The sequence below is a fragment of the Periplaneta americana genome, chromosome 5, assembly GCF_040183065.1.
Source record: "Periplaneta americana isolate PAMFEO1 chromosome 5, P.americana_PAMFEO1_priV1, whole genome shotgun sequence".
Lineage (NCBI taxonomy): Eukaryota > Metazoa > Arthropoda > Insecta > Blattodea > Blattidae > Periplaneta > Periplaneta americana.
This window is the reverse complement of record NC_091121.1, coordinates 91256900-91276679: the sequence shown is the minus strand read 5'-3', so window position 1 is coordinate 91276679 and position 19780 is coordinate 91256900. Positions and strand designations below refer to the sequence as shown.

The window sequence follows — 19780 nt, the reverse complement described above, 5'->3', positions numbered from 1 at the left end:
GGTTGGCAATGTGCAATGAGTCTCCTAGTGAAAATGAATATCTCGAACCAACAAGAATCCATTGTTTGTTTCAAACTAATTAAGTTCATGGGCACCCAATAGCGATCATTAAACTAAGCGAGGATCAATACCACTACTGCTACACTAAAGGCCCGTAACCAATAATTGTTGCGTAGGCCTCTAATTTGAACAACTGTTTCTTTTGCGCTAAAACCTAGACCTTTGTAGTTAGTGTATGAAAAAAATTCTGCAAGTTAAACTATAGTTCAGTAATTGTGTTTTCTGAATTTTCAAAACACTGGAATTAGTAACATATAAAAGATACCGAGGCTAGAGAGACAAATAAAATTGACGTTTCATTCATAATTTACGTGATCATACGCAAAATTATAGAACTGTTCCGTTAAAACGGAACGAATTGTCATCTTTATGTAGTACTGCTAATAGTTTTTAACCACTCAAGCGTTTATGTCTGAGACAGCATTGTCAACTCTACGGATTTGTCCGTTGATCTACGGAGTTTTGTCAGCATCTACCATTGCACGGATTTTCAACCGAATCTACGGATTTTTTAGATCAGATTTTATTTCACTTTTTAAGTGAGAAACGCATAATGCTCTTTTGACATCCCATTTTAGTGGTATTTTCAGCGGGTTGTACTTTATTTTACACCAGACTATAATAACGAAAATAACAACAATGAACATTCTTAACAGAAGGAAATGGACAGCAGTCACCTTAGTCGCTGCCCATTGTTATCTAGCACTCCTAAAAGGGACTGATATTGGGAAGCCAGAACTTCCCAAAAGACAAATGGGTCAGTGAAAATTTTTTCAACATACCCAGTCATTGAAAAGAAAAATAAAAACATCCTTAAGGTGGAAAATTTAAATGAGGAATAGCCAATCGAGTGCGATGTCTGCATCTGTCTGTCACTGGTTGGATTAGTGCTAAGCCGGACTGCCGAGCAAAGATTATTATTAATTTATTATATAGTTGTTCACTCAATTCGTTACATTAGAAATATAAAGGTGTTTGAAACTGAAAGTACAAATGTTACGTGTTCCTGTATTTTCGTTGCTTTTTAAGGAAGTAGGCCTAAATTAAATACAATTAAATGAACGAAGATGCCATCATTGCCCACTGTTAAGCACAGACCACATACAGAAAGATGTGCAGCCCAATGTTTAAACGATGCCAACATAGGATGCCAAGACGACCGTAGAGCCATCTGCAGGCGATTGCAAATCTGAAGTCGGTAACAGCATTTACTATCTTACCACCAATCTCTTTTTCTGTGTCAGTAACAATATTCGCTACTATACCAGACCATTTTATTCACTATTTATATTTAATTTCGATTACAATATTTTATCCTGATTTTTCCAGCCCACCTGCCGGTAACAATAGTCAATAGTTAACAGCTTCGTATATTTGATTGGGAAGGGAATGGAAAGGGCATGTTCTTTATAACTCTTAAGGGATGAAATTTCTTATAGCCTACCAGTGGTGTAGCGTCAATGTAAGTCAAAAAGCTCAACGTTACATAATAAAATTGTGACCAATACTGGTACTTAGTTTTTAGTCGGTTAGCCAGTTTTTTTCTCTTTTTATAAAATATCAAAATTGGGGGGGGGGGGAACCCTGTGATTTCTTGACTTGTACAATATTGTCAAATTGTCTAAGAAAGAAGAGTTCATAAAACACTGGAATAAACTTGAGCAGAGTGCAGAGTTTGATTGTTGGTTTGGATGCACGAATAAAAACTTTCGTATGTGATGAGTATATTGACGTACAGAAGTTTGTGACAAAACACGGGAAGTTAGAAAACTATTTTTTATATTTAGGATGTAAGTTTTTCTGCCAAAGATTTTCTGAATGCTTATTTTCTACAAATGAACAGCTTGTCATGAGAAGTACATAATATTTAAATGATTAATCAGTATACATAACTAAATTACAGACTTTGTATAATATTTTTTTTATCTATTGGCGGATACTTGATTTTTCGTCGTTCATTTTATGAGACACGCACCAAAGCTGTAGTAGGTAGTTCTTTTGCCACCATAGATGTTGCTTTTGATGCAACATGGGAGTCAATTTACATAGCACCGCATGATGATTAATGGAACAATGGTGAAATGATGGTAGGGAAAACGGGAGTACCTAGCAAAAACGTACCAAGAAATATCATCTTTTTCACCACAAATTCCAGTTCAACCTGCTTGAATTCGAGCCCGAGTTACCAGCCTCAAAAGGTGATGCTCTAGTTGTTTTGCTAACGTACCTTTGTATAATTATTGTTGTTCACAGTAAAATGGTTTGTAAATTAATAAACTTATTTATTTTAATACCGTATATTTTATTTCTAGGCAACAATTCAAACACTGGAATCTGAACTATCGGCTGGTATTGCAAATTGTGTTGAATTAAAGAAGACACATTTTGACATGGTTCAGATGAAGCAAGTTATTGACAAAACAGAAGGCATTTTCGGTTTGGTACGTAAATATGCATAATTTTCTATATATATTAAGATTAATCAGGAAATTCTGATTTATCAGAAGTGACTCTCTCTTACAGTGAATCTCAGATTTTTGTCGGTTGACCTAGGGCTGACCAGTGTCATCCCCCTGCTACCCCACTGTTTGCATTGGCATTTAGCCTACTAGTACGACCATGATGCTTCGAATATTATTACCGGTACTTTAGCTTGTCAAATTCCTTGGAATTTGGAGTAATTCTTCTCGGGTTCTCAGTCAAGAAAAAGATGGCAGAGCTAGTAATCGAAAGCTTAGAAGCAACTATCCAACTTACCTGGCTGAGAAACCGACAAGAATAAATTATTCCATAATATCCAATGCCAGGAAAGCCCTAAGTCCTTCCTTGGAATTTACAGTTCATTTATTCTTAGTTTATGTTTTTAGTTCAGTGGCATACTTGAGTAGGTAACAGTATGAAAGTGGTATTCTTGTAGCCTACATAAATAAAAAAAAATGTTAGAAGGGATAAGAACTCGGTTAGTTTAAAATAAGATATCCGTAACTACGTAAATGGTTTCATGGTTTCAGGCCAAGAAGATGGACAACTTGCAATATTCACAAATTGAGCAAGAGCAAGCTCCATTACTTGAAGAAGCTGAAAATATTCCTTTGATGGATGAAGATCATAGTCTGAAACTTCGGTTAATATAAATTCTCTGTTGGGCCTAGTTTAAAATATACACTGCACCAGTATAAATAGGGTTTTCCTGCTTTTCACAGGATACCTACTACTTTTCTTAGCTCCTTATCCTGTGGCTCACATAAAGGCTTGAAATCTCCAAAAATATCCTGTTTTTTTTTTTTTAGTTTATCCTGCTAAACACAGTATAAAATGAGTTTGCAAAACGAAGCATAAAACTCTCTTTCCAAAAAAAAAAAAAAAAAGATGTTTTATTATATTTCTCTGTCTCTTATATTTATTTCAGAGTTAAAGCTGGGGTGATTCTTCAGGATAAAATTGCAGCATTTCAGCAGATGCTTTGGAGAGTATGCCGTGGCAATATTTATTTTCAATTCAAACCAATAGAAACACCTACAGAAGATCCAGTTCTTGTAAGTATTATTTATTTTAAAAATGTTTTCAATTTTGAGTTATTAAAGACAAAGCATACCATGCAATATGTAATAAAAGAACAGAGAGAACAAGATTGATATAAAAAAGAAGAGAATTTTACAATAATTGATTAATAAAAACATTAAGTGTCAACAGAGGGTGATATAAATATTTTGTACGTGTAAAAAAGGTTGTTAAGAGGACTATATAAGAATGACGTTGTAAAGGATTGCATAAATGATTCTGAACAATTTGTATGATATGATATGATATGATATATTTATTTGTCAGCCAACTTTACAATTCAGAGTTATGGTACATATTCCTTTGCCAAGTATTTCCTATTTACTTCCTGTTCTTCTGTTTTAGCTGAATTGTTATCATTCCCTACGTATCCTCTTCCATTCTCTCTCTTACCTAGAATGTCTCTCTTCCATTTCCTGTTTCCCTTTTAGACATTGTAGCTATATTTCTTTCCTTCATTATTTGCATTATTTTTTAGTCATTATTCTCACATCAATCTACTGTTATTCCTTCTTTCCCAACTATTTTCTGCTAAATTTTTTATCTATCTGTCCATTTTCTCTTTTTAACAACACTTATATCACTTATTATTTCCCTACTCTTCTCTCCTCAATTTATTTACGTACTTACCTCTTCCACTTCAATCCTACTCCCAAATTCCCTCCTCTATTGCCTCTTCCCTTATACTGTACTTATATTTATAATATTCCTAAAGATATAGTACCCCTGATACTACACACAATCCACAACATTGATTCACATTAATTATTCAGTTCAATTAATTTCATACTCATTACAATCTCCTCCATTTCTCATTAGTTCCGAAGTTTGTCCACTTTAATCCATTGCTCTTGAACAAATTGTAAAAATACTTTCAATGAATTTAAAGCAAGATCTAAATTTTTGCCCAACCCTAATCCCTTTTAGAAATTAAGTACAAATTTTAGGACTGATCCTCTAGTAACAATTATAAGACCCACCATAGTGATAGTTTTAACCTTGAAAAAATCTTAAAAATAGCCAATTGTGGGGTCATAGATGTTTCACTTTTCTGAATTTAGGGGAAGCTGTTGTACCCAGGGACAGTTTTTTAAATTTCAATTTTTTTAATTTTTGTACAAGCTTTTATAACTTTTTATTATTAACAACAGTATCTTTGAAGTGTAAAGTACTGTATCTTAGAGAAAAAACAATGGTTTCAATTAAATAATTTTTTGTATAGATTTTTAAAATTTTCCTGAAGTGCTACACACTGTTCCTAGGTAGATATGGGTGATGTACCTAGGGACATAGAATGACATACCTTGGGATATGGTTGAACATAATATTAATATTTTATTAAGTTTATAATTATACAAAATAGTCATTTTACTGTTTTATAATTATTATTAATGATAAATTTTGCCTTTAAATTTAATGTAATAATAATAGTGATAATGTTGCTAAGTTTTAAAATAATTTTCAATTTTCTTGACAGGAAAAAATATTAGGCTTTCCAATGAAATGAATTTCTTGTTATCCAAGGGCGCATCCAGCAAATGACATTTTGAAAACATATTTCTTAGTGCCCCTTAGGATTGAATATTTTTTTGAGAAGGTGGGGAAGTTTAAACACAATATCCTCTGAAGGAAGATCAACAATTTCTGATTGCTCATCATGTAAAAAACAATTTCATATTTAGTAAACTTCTTTCGATACTGAACTTCAAATTCTGTTTCACAAATCTTCTTACAAATTCTACCAACAAAAAATTATAATGAGTCTCTCTTTCCTGCCACATGAATGAGAACAAAATTTTCTCCTCTTATTTCTTCTAAATTCGCTCAAGCAGTGTAATTTATAGTTTAAATGGCATCTTCATCATCATTGTCATTAGAACTAACACATTCCTTGGCTCATCTGCAGTCTCTTCTGAATTATCTTCTGGAAACAGAACTTATGGCTTCAACTTCTTCCATTTCTGAACTTTATTCATATTTCTCTTCTCGCTCAACTTTCTGTTTCTTTCTTCTATTTTGGTTTTCTCTGGTGTATCTGTTAAAACGCTTGTCTTTCCTTTTTTTTTTTTTTTTTTTTAGGATTATGCGTTATTCTTTTCCTGGGAGGAGAATAATTTAGCTTTGTCGAGGTTTGTCTCCAGATTTTTAATTTGCTACATGGCATTTCCACTAAAGCTGAAACCCCATATAAGTCATTACTAAATACTGTTTTTGATTACTCATCATAAGAGTAACTTATTTACAAAAATATTTAAAATTTAATGACATCCACCTGAAGATAGTTGTCCCTAGGTACACTGTCCCTAGGTATATCAGGAATCAGTAAAATATATCTCAGCAAGTTTTTAAGACTGAGTTACCGAAAACAAGTCAATAATCACATGGATTCATAGCTAGAATAACAGGGTTTAAAAATATAGATATAAGTTTTTAATTGTGTATCTAAAGAATCAAATAAAAATAATTAATTACTTTGACAATTACTTACTTTTTAGGTTCAAAAACAGATTTTTAAATAAAATCTCTCCAGATTGCTTCAAGAAAATGTAAATCATTCACAGAACAGCTGAATGATGAAATTAAAATGGTCACCTGCGAAAACAAAAATTCCACCACATAACTTTGAAAATAAATGAAGAGTCCCCAAGTACAACTTTTCCCTTGGTACCTATACAACAGCTTCCCCTACTTCATTGGGTTGATCAAGTTTCATATCTTAATGTTGGATCAAGTAGAAGACCGGCGTTGTTATTTCTATCGAAATGGTTGTCTGTTATGTTTTAGAATGTCTTCCATCATCAGCAACTACTTTGTACTTTCAATTTCAATCTACACTGCTCTACATTGCTGGTGTGGTGCTCTCATTGTCTCCATGTGCTAATCAATCAAAATTTGTTTTCTCTCTCTCTTTCTCCTTTCCTGCGACATTCGTCTGTCTCTGTGGTATTTAATCATTTGTCCTTTTTATGGGTTCTTATATTTCTTGCAAATATTAAGATAGTTGAGATTATTTTCTTTCTCTTTGTATGAATCCTACTACTATGCGTTCATAGCTCAGCCGGACCATTCCGCAGTGGCCTTAGACAGTGAAAATTGGTGTGCCTGCCGCCAGAGTAGTCCTGTAGCTACCGCTGACGCGCCAGTCAGTCGAGTTGGATCTGTCGTGAGGGAAAGACGTCTGTGCGCGTGTTGTGAGTAAAATTGTGTTGTCTCGTGGTGATAAAGTGTCTATTAATAATGGTTGAGTACACTTTAGAATAACGTATTTTTCTTTATTATGCATATGTGCAAGAAGGTGTCGAAGAGAATTTGAACATCGGTTTGCAGGTGTTCGAATTCCTAGCAGGTCAGCTATTCATGACCTTGTCAATAAAGTCAGATGTATAGGATCTTTTTTGAACAAGAAACGTTTTCAGCAATGCAGTGTACTGACAGAAGAGAAGTTTGATGAAGTAGGGGCCCAGTTAGAGCATTCACCCCGCAAATCACTGTGACGTTTAGCACAAGAGGTTAACATTTCCAAGACGTCAGCTTTTGTGGCAACAAAACTTCTGAAACTTAAACCATACAGGGTAACTGTAGTTCATGCTTTACAACCACAAGATCCTGTAAGTAGGGTTAATTATTGCAATTAGTTTGTAAAGTCCGTTCATAATGGCGACGTGGACCCACTTTTAACGTTCTTCACTGATGAAGCGTGGTTTCATCTTCATGGTCACGTTTCTACTCAGAACAATAGATACTGGGTACCGAAAATCCCCATATTATTCATGAAGTTCCTTACCACACTGCAAAGGTTGGGGTTTGGTGTGCAATGAGTGCGAGTAGAATTATCGGTCCCATATTTTTCGACACAATAGTTGATTCACACATTTATGTAACTTCAATTTTAAATATTTTTTTCTGCAACTAACAAGAAATTAACGATTGAGTGGCTGATTTCAGCAGGATTCAGCTATAGCGCACACTGCTGCGAATTCTATGCATGAATTGCGAAGTGTGTTTGGTGACAGAATAATTAGTCGAGAATTGTGGCCACCTCGTTCCCCTGACCTATCTCCATGCAATTTTTATTTATGGAGAATGTTAAAGAATAAAGTGTACACATCAAATCCGCACATGTTACAAGAATTGAAGAACATCACGAGAGAAATACAGGCAATCAGTCAACATGAACTTTTGCGAGTGAACCAGAATTGTTTTCGGAGATATACGAAATGTGTTCGAGTTGAAGGTCATCATTTTCAACATCTGTTGTGATGCAGGTAAGCCTAATGTTAGTAGAGCAGTTAAGTGTTCCTTACCCATGACTTGCTGGTCGTTTACGTGTAACTCTGACGGCAGGCGCGCTAATCTTCACCCAATCCAAGGCCACCGCGGAATGGTCCTGCTGAGCTACGAACGCAATGTATTTGATGACATTCCATTCAATGTCCTGACTGTTATTCTAGCTCGATTTAGTCTACTTTTACTTTCTGTACAGAAGCCTTAGTCTTAAGTATAATGGGGGCTGAGTATTTACTTTGATGCATAGCTGTAATTAATCCCGAATTAAGTAGGATGCAATCCAGTGGCAGTGTGTGAGTGATGGATCGTTCAGGGTAGATAGTAGAAACATTACACATCTTACGGTTAATAAAAAGTGGAAATGTTATTCTTTATGGCATATTCACAGGCGTTAAGATGTATGGATGGATGGATTTATTCGTTCCATAATATTCTTACATTTGCTTTATAGCATAGAATAAAGAAGATGTCCAGTTCTTACGTTTAACATATAAAATGCTAATATGAAATATGTAGTACAGAATTAATACCTTAATAACAATAATATTTTATACAGTGCAATATGTTTACCATTTAATAGTATTAAAATATTTACACACTACTGTGAAATGTCAAGAATTCTTCTACAGAATAGAAAGTGTCAGATATCAAGTAATTTTTTAGTTTTACCTTAAATAATGCAGGGTTTTGGCTATGATTCTTAATGCCTTCAGGAAGACTATTGAACATTTTTATCGCCATGTAACGTACTCCTCATTGATAGCATGATAAATTTGATTATGGCATATGAAAATCATTCTTTCTGCGGGTTTTTATACTATATATGGCTGAATTAGTTGGAAAATTTTCTTTATTACATAAGAGGAAATTTATTAAAGATTACCGGTATATGTACTGATTTGCTAAGGTAAGAATCTCTAATTTTTCAAAAAATAATCTACATGATTCTCTAGTTTTTGCTCAGACTATTATTCTAATGGCGCTTTTTTGTAATAAGAATATGTTTTTATTATCTGCAGAATTTCCCCAAAATATTATCCAGTAGGACATAATGGAACGAAAATAGGCAAAATATATTGTCTTTAAGATGCTGCTGTTTTTAAATTGTTATAACTACCTAATTGCGAAGCATGCTGAACTAAGTTTGGATTAAGTTTGGGAATTATTTCTTTAATATGATTTTTCCAATTTAGTGTATTATTAATATGCAAACCAAGAAATTTGGTTGTTGATGTTTATAGTAGGGGTATATTGTTGATAGTTGCATCTAATGTTTCAGAGATTAAATTTGAAGTGGTTTTAAAGTGAATTATGTTAGTTTTTATTAATGTTTAATTCTAGTTTATTGGTTGTATATCAGTCATAAATTTTAAGGAGAATAAAATTGTTTTTGTTTTATATTTGAATGTGACAAAGTTCTTGTCTATAATTATGATACTTGTGTCATCTGCAAATATTCCTTTTATTATGGGGCCAAGGCCATTTATAAAAATTAGAAAAAGAAGTGGCCCGAATTTAATATGCACAATTATAATTAAATTGATTGTTAAAGAAATCTTTGGGGATTCTACCAGTTCAAGAAGAAAAATTCCTTAACATGGTTCTGTAAACAGATATACTGGTGGTGGTGGCGGTGTCGGTGGTGGCAGCAGTGGCGGTGGTGGTGTATTAGATTAATTGTGGCAGTTTGGAGACATTACGAGCAGGCCAACCAGTAACCTGTTTTAAATTATCCAAAGATTGTTAATATTTTGGATTAAAGGTTATGACTTATGACATTGTATTACAGAAAATAGTAATGAAACATATTCTCTTTATTTCAACAGAATATTCCAGTCTATAATTCAGTATTCATACTATTCTTCCAAGGAGATGCATTAAATGCTAAAATAAAGAAAATCTGCGCTGGCTTTAAAGCTACTATATACTATTGTCCTGAAGACATGGCTGAACGTGAAAGGCTACGTGAATATCTTATGGTTCGCATGGAAGATGCACAATTAGTACGTATTAGTAGGGAGCTGTCTTCAAAATAAGAACAGGTGGTATTTCTGTAGAATGAGGTACTGGTATTCTGCGAGGTATTGGTATTCTTATCTCACTAATATTTCCAGATACAGGAAAATAGTTCCTGTTTTTAGACAAAGAGTTATTGTACGGTGCCCTGAATTGTGACAAAAAATCGGGAAATCACGGAAATTAGTAAACCTCCCTACAAGACACAAAATGAAAAGCAATCTTCGAGTTGTCATTTGAAGTTAGAAAGTTTTTGGCTATAAGAAGAATGTAAAAATAAAGGACAAACTCTTCCATTGAAGTGGTCGAGATTATACGATGACAACGTTTTGATAAATCAAGAAAACTAAAAACTCTTTCAGATAAATAAATTTACCTAAATTATTTGCTATCTTACTGTGTAGATCTACTGGTACCTTATTAGATACATAGTACATACAGAACCACTATTCGATAAGTTTCTGTTCAAAATAGGAAGAGGGAGATGAAGGTAAAGGATGTACTGGTAGTTGATACTGTATTGTATATTTTTTAACTCATTGGTTCTTTCCATTAAAACAGACCTGTATTAAATTAATTCCAACTAATTACCAAGTGTGTTAGATTTGTTAGGAGTTTGTTTCCATGTTCTATCATGATTATTCTGGAGGCTGTATCATACCGGTACATGTGGCCTACAACAGGTATCAGAACCTCCAGAAAAAATGCAGACAAAATTTTGAGGGAGGCTATTAATGGTTACCCCAGTTACTAATTTCTAAAAGCAACATTTATTTGGAGTGATTCTAGAATACTATAAGTCAGTGGCTAAGCTCTTAAACAAGGACATGAACAACTATTCTCAGAGTGAGAAAAGAGGCGTGTCAGGGGCTGTCCATTTAAACACTTGGGCATTTAAACAGCATTTATGACCCCTCCAAGCGACGTAAGCGAAAAAAAATATGGCATCATGTAAATAAGGCATTTAACTATCATTTTCAGCTAAAAACCAAAAAATGTTAATTTTGATCCAAATCAGCTTACATCCTCCCCTTAAGAGGCTTTTGAGGCTTAGCCTTTTATATATTAAGTTCATTATTGGCAGTCATTCCAGTATGGAGAGAGCAGTACGAGTAGCGAGGCTTAAAACATAAATCTTCTAAAGGCATGGCTATGACCTTGACTCGTAAGCTTGAGGTGGGGGGCCAGGGAGTGTGTATCAATTCGCTACATCTCCGTATGGGACAAGGCTAGCCTCCAGTCACAATATTATGTCACACTATATTGGTGTTCTCTGAAAGCACTGCGTTGTTGAGTTTAATTTAATCAAAAATGCGTGTGTGCATGTGCGAGTGCGTGTGCGTGTGCGTGTGTGTGTGTGTGTGTGTGTGTGTGTGTGTGTGTGTTTTTTACATACGGTATTAATTTAGTGTAAAATGGTTCATACTGAGAGAACATTGAGGTCATTATTTGTAGAATTACAAGAGAAACCGTTTTCAAGTTGAACATATGAAATAAAATGTACTTACAAAGATAGGAGATTGATATCACATTTGCATATTAAATATCGGACAGAGGAAGACAAAATAGAAATTTTCAGTTTTCATGGTACCAGTATAAAAATTATCCTTGGGTAACAGTGTGCTCTGACACAAATAAGTTATATCGTTCTGTTTGGGAGTGAAAATGTGTGGTCTGTGTCACAAAAAATGTTGATAGAAAAGCCGATAAACATCTGATCTATAAAAAGATATAAGGTACCGGTACCGGTAAGCAGATTTTTTCAGCCTACTTAGTATTTATACTTTAGTTTCGCCACTGCTATAAGTACCTGTGTCATGACATTGCAGTGATAATTATTCAGAATACTTACATTGCAAGACAACAAGAACTATCTTTCTTGTTACTGGAATTAATGAAGTTTGTTCACAAAAAGCTCATTGTTTACAAACAAGTAATACCATTTTATAATGGTGTAGGCCTAGGCCTATATATGATTCTTATATTGAATAGTGCAGTTTGTCAAATTGCCGACGGAAACAATAGATGGCAGCAGAAACGAATAGAAGACTACAAGGAGAGTTCAACAGGCAGTCCTTTGCACTATCACTGGAGCAGATTACACGACATCAAATAAATTCCTGCATGAACTACTCAGCATTGAATCCATCGCGGAAATAACCTATAAACTATATCAACAGTTTTTAACATCAATTGTAAATCATCCCAACCAGCTACTGCAGACTGGTATCTTCATTAGAATTCTACTCAATATCTAGCCACTTCTCAGAGCACATTTATTAAAGATAATAGCTACCAGGGAAATTTTACAGTGATCAATTACTGGTACCAAACATTGCTTAACATCAATGAAGACAATTCAATTTGAGAGTCACCAAAAAAATAAGATGCTACTGTTCGTTGGGTTTGCCAGTCTTTCGTGATTTCTGCATTGTTGTATTGTAGTAAATAGTGTGAATGTTTATTTCATGCAGAAATTGTGGAACTTGTGCAGAAGTCATTTATTCATAGTCCTAAGTCCATGTCCCGAGTTAGCCAAGCGTTACACATACCGGTATAAAAATTCATCGTGACTAAGATCCTATGTACTCATCTGAGGTTTCACTCTTAAAAACTGCAATTATAGTCGCGACGCTGTTATTCCCGGCGTGACTCCTCCTCTTTAGGAAGTGAAGGCTCTATAAAGTCTAGGTGCGTAGTATCGTTCGTCATTTTTGTTCTTTCTTTGCTGAGCTACCAGACAAGGAATCTATTTGCCACACTGTTAAACATTATCATGTGGTAGCTCCTATGATAATAAATCAAACACACTGCAGTTGAGCAAATAATTTAGCTGCAAATAACATTCTCGTGTGCTTTCTGCGAATACCAACGAAAGAGCCAAAATGGTGGGCGATTATATTAAGTATGTATAGAGCCTTAGAAAATGCATAACGTCAACAGGAGCAAATCACATGATATACCGTAAACTGGGGTTAAGTTGTACACAGAGAAAATTTTTAACATTTTTTCAGAAAATCATATTTAGGTTTTTACATGCTGTACTTGTTATAGATGGTGGTAAATTATCATGAAAGTATTCTTATACCAAATTTACCTCCATCTATACAAGTGCACCATGTAGAAACCTAAATCTGATTTTCTGAAGAAATGTTCAAAGTTTCCTCTGTGTTCAAAGTAACCCCAGTTTACGATACACGTTTAAATGTAGCCGACCTGCAACGTGATTGGCTGCCAGAAATAAGAGATACGGGACTATAGCGCTACTTAAGTTGAAACCAAATGATCCTTCAATAAGACTCGCTTTCTGCGAAAATTTACTGGCACTAACAGAGTATGATGAAGACATAACATCAAGAATAATTTTGAGTGATGAGACATCCTTCCACGTCTGTAGAAAAGTGAGTAGCCTACATACAGTGTCAGGGTTTGGAGAAGTGAGAATCCACGTTGTATTATGGAGGATGAAAGTCACTCCCTAAGGTAAATATATTTTGTGCCATATCGAAATGGAAAGTGTGTGGCCCATATTTGTTTGAAGAGAACGTCAATGATAACATTTATCTTGACATGCTCATTCTTTAGCTGTTTTCATAACTTGCAGAAGAGGGCAACGAATTCTTTTTCCAGCAAGATGAGCACTACCCCAGTTGCATCTCAATATTCCTACGACCATCTTAACGAATAACTGGAAAAAGGTGAATTGGGAGCACTGGAGACCAAGACGACGTCTTCTGCAAGTGGCCACCAAGGTCCTCCGACTTGAATGTCTGTGACTTATTATGGAGTTACATAAAAGATATTTATGTACCTCCTGTGCCTCAAAATCTGCAACAGCTCCAACATCATATCTCTCATGCCAGTGAGTCCATTCCGGTAGATATGTTAGAGTGTGTGTGGTGTGAGTGGGGATATCACCTTGATGTCTGTTGCATGACACTTGGGGCGCACGTTGAGTAGCCTATCTGTGAAGTATGTACATAAAATATTTTAGTTTGAATTGCTCTTTCTGGTGTCACCATTTTCATGTACATAATTATGACTACCAACAGCTATGCTGTCCACACCTGTGGAGTAACGGTTAGGCGTCTGACTGCGAATCCAGGTGGCCCGGATTCGAATTCCGATTGGGGCAAGTTACCTGTTGAGGTTTTTTTCGGGGTTTGCCCTCAACCCAATATGAGCAAATGCTGGGTAACTATCGGTGCTGGACTCCAGAGTCATTTCACCGCCATTATCACCTTCATTTCATTCAGACGCTAAATAACCTGAGATGTTGATACAGTGTCGTAAAATAATCCACTAAAAAAACAACTATGCTATAAGTGTTTATAATCACAGAGGTTTTCTGTGGACAGCTCATATAAATGAGTCATCTTTACTGATATTCTCTTGTTTTTCCTCTTCTTTGGTTCGAGGCTTGACACTGTATGGCCACAGTATATAAAGTCACGAAGCTTAATACGTAGTAAATATGCATCCATAGATAGTTGATAACCACTAGGATCGTTACTATGGCCTCATCACAGATAATGCGAAATAGTACCTGCACAGTCTATTGTTCCTAGTACCCTTATAATCTCAAGCTTCGTGACTGTATGTACTAGACTGTGGTATGGCCACTAATGCTGGAACAGTTTTGTTACTGTACCTGTATAGTACTAAAGTCTAGCACATTTGTTTAGTTGTAATTATATTAATACTTTATCTAATACTAGGTCCTGAACAGAACTTCCGAACAAAACCATCGTATATTATTGGCTTGTGCAAGGAACTTGAAGATGTACTTTTTGAAAGTATTAAAAATGAAGAGTGTGTACTTCACTCTTAATATGTGCAACGTAGACGTAAAATCTTCCTATCTGATCGCACAGTGTTGGATGCCAATCTCAAGTGTGTCATCAGTCAACAAAGCTCTCATAACTGGAACTGTAAGTGAATGGTGTTCTCTTCTTGTTATACCGTAGTCATGTTAGCATAAAAATTATACAGAATATTACAGTACTGAATTTTTCTTTTTAACTTTGATTATATACAGGAGAAGAGTGGAAGCACCTTACCACCTGTAATGTCTAAGATCAACACTACTGACATACCTCCGACATACAATCCTACTAATAAGTTTACAAAAGTTTTTCAAGATCTAATTGACGCATATGGTTATAGCAGTTATGGTGAGATTAATCCTGGTGAGTTTGTCTGTTGAATTAATTTTAGGGTGGGAATATATATATAAGCCCAATGAAATGCTCATTTGTATATGAGTGTGTGCGCACGTGTTTTGTGTATTTGCAACAGTTAGGGTAGACCAGGGTAATTGTGAACACTTTACACTGATTTCAAATATATTTCAACATTACAAACCCTCAGTAACGGTAAGCATGACAAAGAAACATTGTGTTATTTTTAGATCTTTCTTTTCCCTGAAAATAGATTTAAAATAATAAGGTTGACTTTTTTCATCTTTTAATTGCAAGTTTTTACGTTTATCCCACCACAGGAAAGAAATGGGGATGCTCTAGGAATACTTTGAACACTACATACAAAATGTTTATACAGCCAGTGCTGACATACTGCGGAGAAATTTTAATGACTTCACCTTTCATAAACGACATAGAATATGTTCAAAACCAAGCTTTCAGACTCATTACTGGTGGAATCAAAACAACTCCAATAGATTCTATGAGATTCCTCACTAATATTAACAGCATCAAAATGACAATAGAAGAAAAAGCACTGATTCAATATGAAAAACTTATTAGATTACCAGGAAACAATTGGCATTCATACAGTCCTCTCTGTAGATTGAAAACTCAAAAAAGTTTCATATCCATTGTTCAAGAATTAAAACAGAAAATCAATATCCCGAATTTAAAAGAAAACTTACAAATTAAACCAAACTCTTTAACTCTATTAAATATAGAATATAATCTAAATTTAACAGAAGAAATACTGAAATCAGAAGTAAACACTAAAATACTAAAACAATTGTCTTTAGAGACAATTAATATTAGGTACCCTCCACAAAACTGGCTTCATTTATACACCGACGGATCCTTGATCTCCAGAGAACAAGGTGCTGGTGCAGGTGTTACATGCTGTCTCTTCTCACTTTATAGATCACTTGGATATGGAACAACAAGTTTTGATGGTGAAATCATTGCAATAAGTGAAAGTCTCAGGAATCTTCTATGCCACATCAATAAATTTAGGAATGCAGTTATATTGTCAGACTCTAAAGCAGCTATTCTATCAATAGTCTCTAAACACACACCTTCATCTCAAACAGCAGAAATAACTTAAAGGCTCTCTCAATTAATATCACTCAATAAAAGAATTGTATTCCAATGGATACCATCCTATTGTGGAATCCTGGGAAACGAGAATGCGGATGCTTTAGCAAAGAAGGGCAGCACTGCTGCTTACAGACCTGTTACTAAATCTACGTATTACTCTGTGAAAAGATTTATTAAATCTACATACCAGTACTTAGACTTCAACAAACAAAATTTGATAACACAATTCCAAGGGAAAAAATGGAACTCTCTGCATCAAAATCCACAGTTAATTCCCGATTTACCACGAAAATCGTCTGTAGCTGCATTTAGATTGGCAACAGGCCATGATTGTTTGGCCAAACACCTGCATAGAATTGGAATATATCAGTCCCCTAACTGTCCATTGTGCAACTCAAACCAAGAAATGGATTCGGAACACCTCAAAATCTGTGCTTCATTGGCTGGTCATGATAATATCTTTGAAAAATATTGGAGTGCAAGAGGTCAAATGAATTTATTGTCAAACGCCTGGCATTAGAAAACAACAACAACAACATTTACCCCACCTGTTTACATTTACTCCTTTGAGAGGGGAGTAACATTTTTTGTCCTGTTTCAGAAGAAAGAGCTGTAGTTCTTCCAACTCCAATTTTTGTCACTGGTACATTTTGTCCCTTTAACCTATGATATATGATCGATATAGGAACTCAGTACTTCTCCTGAGCTTCACAATACCTGTAGTTACTATTTTTCACATCTGTGACAACCCTCTCTAAATTCTCTACATTGTAGTTGGGTGGGGGTCTCTTTCTAATATAATTTCTTGGCATTTTGATTACTGAAAAGTACGAAATGTAACCACAGTAAAACATGTTTACAATTACCCCCAAGCAATTAAAACTATGGGACAAATGTAGTAAACACGTCGTAATTTAATGAACTGACATTATAGGAGATCTCAAAACCATTGTAATAAATGTTAACTACTATACATTACTCATAAAAACAACATATTATTAAAAAAAATAGCACTGTACGTTTATTTATAATGCCAAAAATGAAGGTGAAGCAAAATTATTTTTCAATTTTTCTTGTAGACTCTTACAAAACATTCGTTCACAACTAAGCAGTTACTCCTATTTGGCGCCAAATTGCTTTGTAGGTTAGCCAACATGTTAATTTAAATATTCCCCGAATTAAAATTTTTATATTGACAGTTTTGTATTTCTCACAGCATTTGTTTACAATTACCCTGGTCTATCCTACCAGGTTTCCAAATGACAGTAAGAGAAAATTGAAACTCATGACATGCGAAGTTGGCAATTGGAAAGTGAATATTACCAAGCCTGTATTCTACCTAAATATAAAATAATGAAATCTGATTTTCTATAAAATAAATATTTAATGTGCATGAACTGCTGGATGAATATAGTATGAGTTTTCTGCAGGAATGCGTCATCAACCTGAGCTAAATGGCTGTTGAAACCGCACGTGTACAGTAGTGTGCTAAGAAAGGTATGGCTAATAATAGCCAAAGTATTCTATTTCACAATGAGTGCTTATTTACGAGTCGTTTGTGTGTACAGAATCTGCTCTATTTGTCAGGAGATTATTCCAAGAAAATTTCCCTGATGTTCGCATTCCAAGTCGTGCTGCAATTCATACATTGGGTAACAAATTTAGGGAAACGAGAAATGTTCTAGATAAGAAGTCGAAGACGACGACATATAGTGCTAAAAGTAGTTCTCAATGAAATTGGCATTGCCTAAAAATTCCCCTAGATAATTTTATTACTCAATGCCAGAAATGTTTGGAATATGAAGGAAATCAGATCCAACATCTCCTTGGGTGACATGGGTGATTACATGTCTTTTTAAGTTAGTCATTATTTTAATATTATTAACCATTATCTCTATTATTGAACTTTTAGCAGAGCGGGTAGAAGAGAAAGTGACGATACTTCCACTAGTCCAGCGGTTCGTCGCAGAGCGGCGCTCGCTCTGCTTTCTGTTCTCAGTTTCAGGAGCGCTATTCGAGTCAATGCAGATGTTTTTAAAATACTCACCAGATAAAAGTATATTATAGTTTATCACAATATTTTACTTATTTAAAAAATGTAATACTACTACATTAACTACTCTTGAGTTATATCATTCACTCCTGAATCGTAACTACGAGTATAATAATCAACAGTAAACTGGAACATTCTGTCAGCTTCAGAGAGAAGAACGCAAAAAAAGTACAGCTTCGCAAAACTGAACATTTTTGTGTTGTTGTAAGTACATTTTGACACAAAATTATAGTTTTCGATGTACAAGAAAGTATAATATAATATATCAAATGGGACATTATATTTTCACCAATACTTTTTTACTACTGCCAGAGTGGGTAGAAGACGTTACTTCCTCTAGTTCAGTGGATCGTAGCCGAGTGGCGCTAGCCCTATTTTCAGTGCCCAGTTTCAAGATCGCTATTGAAGTGAATGAAAAAGGTTTTTAAAAATAACCCATTAGATAAGAATGTATTGTAAAGTACTTAGTTACAATATTTTACTTCTTTAAAAATGTAATATTACTATATTAACAAATTGTGAGTTATATAACACAACCCTGAATAGTAAATATAATAATTAACCGAAAAATGGAACATTGTGCCGGCTTCAGCCAGAAATACGCAAAAAAAAAGTACAGCATCGCAAAACTGAAAATTTTTATGGCATTATAAAGTACGCATTGACATGAAATTATAGTTTTTATACACAAGAAAGATTGTAATATAATAAAGGAGACACTTTATCTTCACCAATAGTTTTTATCTACTATTTAGTCATTAGTTGCAGTTGTATCTGGTTTATACGTAATTCAGGGGAACAAAAAATATTACGTGCAACTTAGACTCATAAATTAAGCTTCGATATTATATCTATGCTAATGTAAGTTTTGATCTTTTGAAATACCTAGGTTATTTTGTGTTTTGTAAAATTAAAACAATTTGGTAGCACTGTATTAAGTAGTTGTATGCTACTTATTGGAGAATATTAAATTAACGACTTTTCCATGAGGTCTATTACTTTCTCATATGCTCGATTAGAAATCTCTTATGATGTGGAAACGTAATAAACAACTGTAATAAAATTGTAAACCAGATTAAGTTCTAGCCTAGATGCAAAGTAGAATTATACTGTACTTTTGTTACCGAAAAAACTTTTACGTTAATTACGGCTAAAGTGCTATTATTAAAAATAAAATAATTAATAATTAAACATGCACATTTAATGAAGTAGAAGCTAGGTGCTTGGATTCAATTAGGAGTTTACAATTAGCACTTTAATACAGCACATTTTTTAACCGGCACATAGATTGAAAAATCTTCACGTGTAGAAAGTCTATGGTAATCATCACAAGATAATCATTTTCTAATTCCAAAATATCGCTCTAGAGGATCCTAGTTAATTTTTTTCTGTCTGAATATATTTAAATCTGCTATCCCACAAGAATTAATATATTTCGCTAGTGCTCTGAATTGTCACTCTAAATACTTCAAGGGTTCTTTCTTAGGCAAATGTGTTCTTTATATTG

At 34.4% G+C, this 19780-nt stretch overlaps 1 protein-coding gene across 1 annotated transcript in view; it reads left to right on the top strand.

Moving 5' to 3' along the window:
• Positions 1-2723: 2723 nt before the first annotated feature.
• LOC138699978 (V-type proton ATPase 116 kDa subunit a 1-like) overlaps positions 2724-19780 on the top strand; it is a 50640-nt gene continuing 33583 nt past the window's right edge. Inside the window, exons 1-4 of the mRNA XM_069826227.1 lie at positions 2724-3184; positions 3470-3596; positions 14643-14855; positions 14963-15113. Of these exons, the coding sequence (XP_069682328.1) occupies positions 3054-3184; positions 3470-3596; positions 14643-14855; positions 14963-15113 (622 nt within the window). The 5' untranslated portion in view covers positions 2724-3053. The remainder of the gene's footprint in view (positions 3185-3469; positions 3597-14642; positions 14856-14962; positions 15114-19780) is intronic.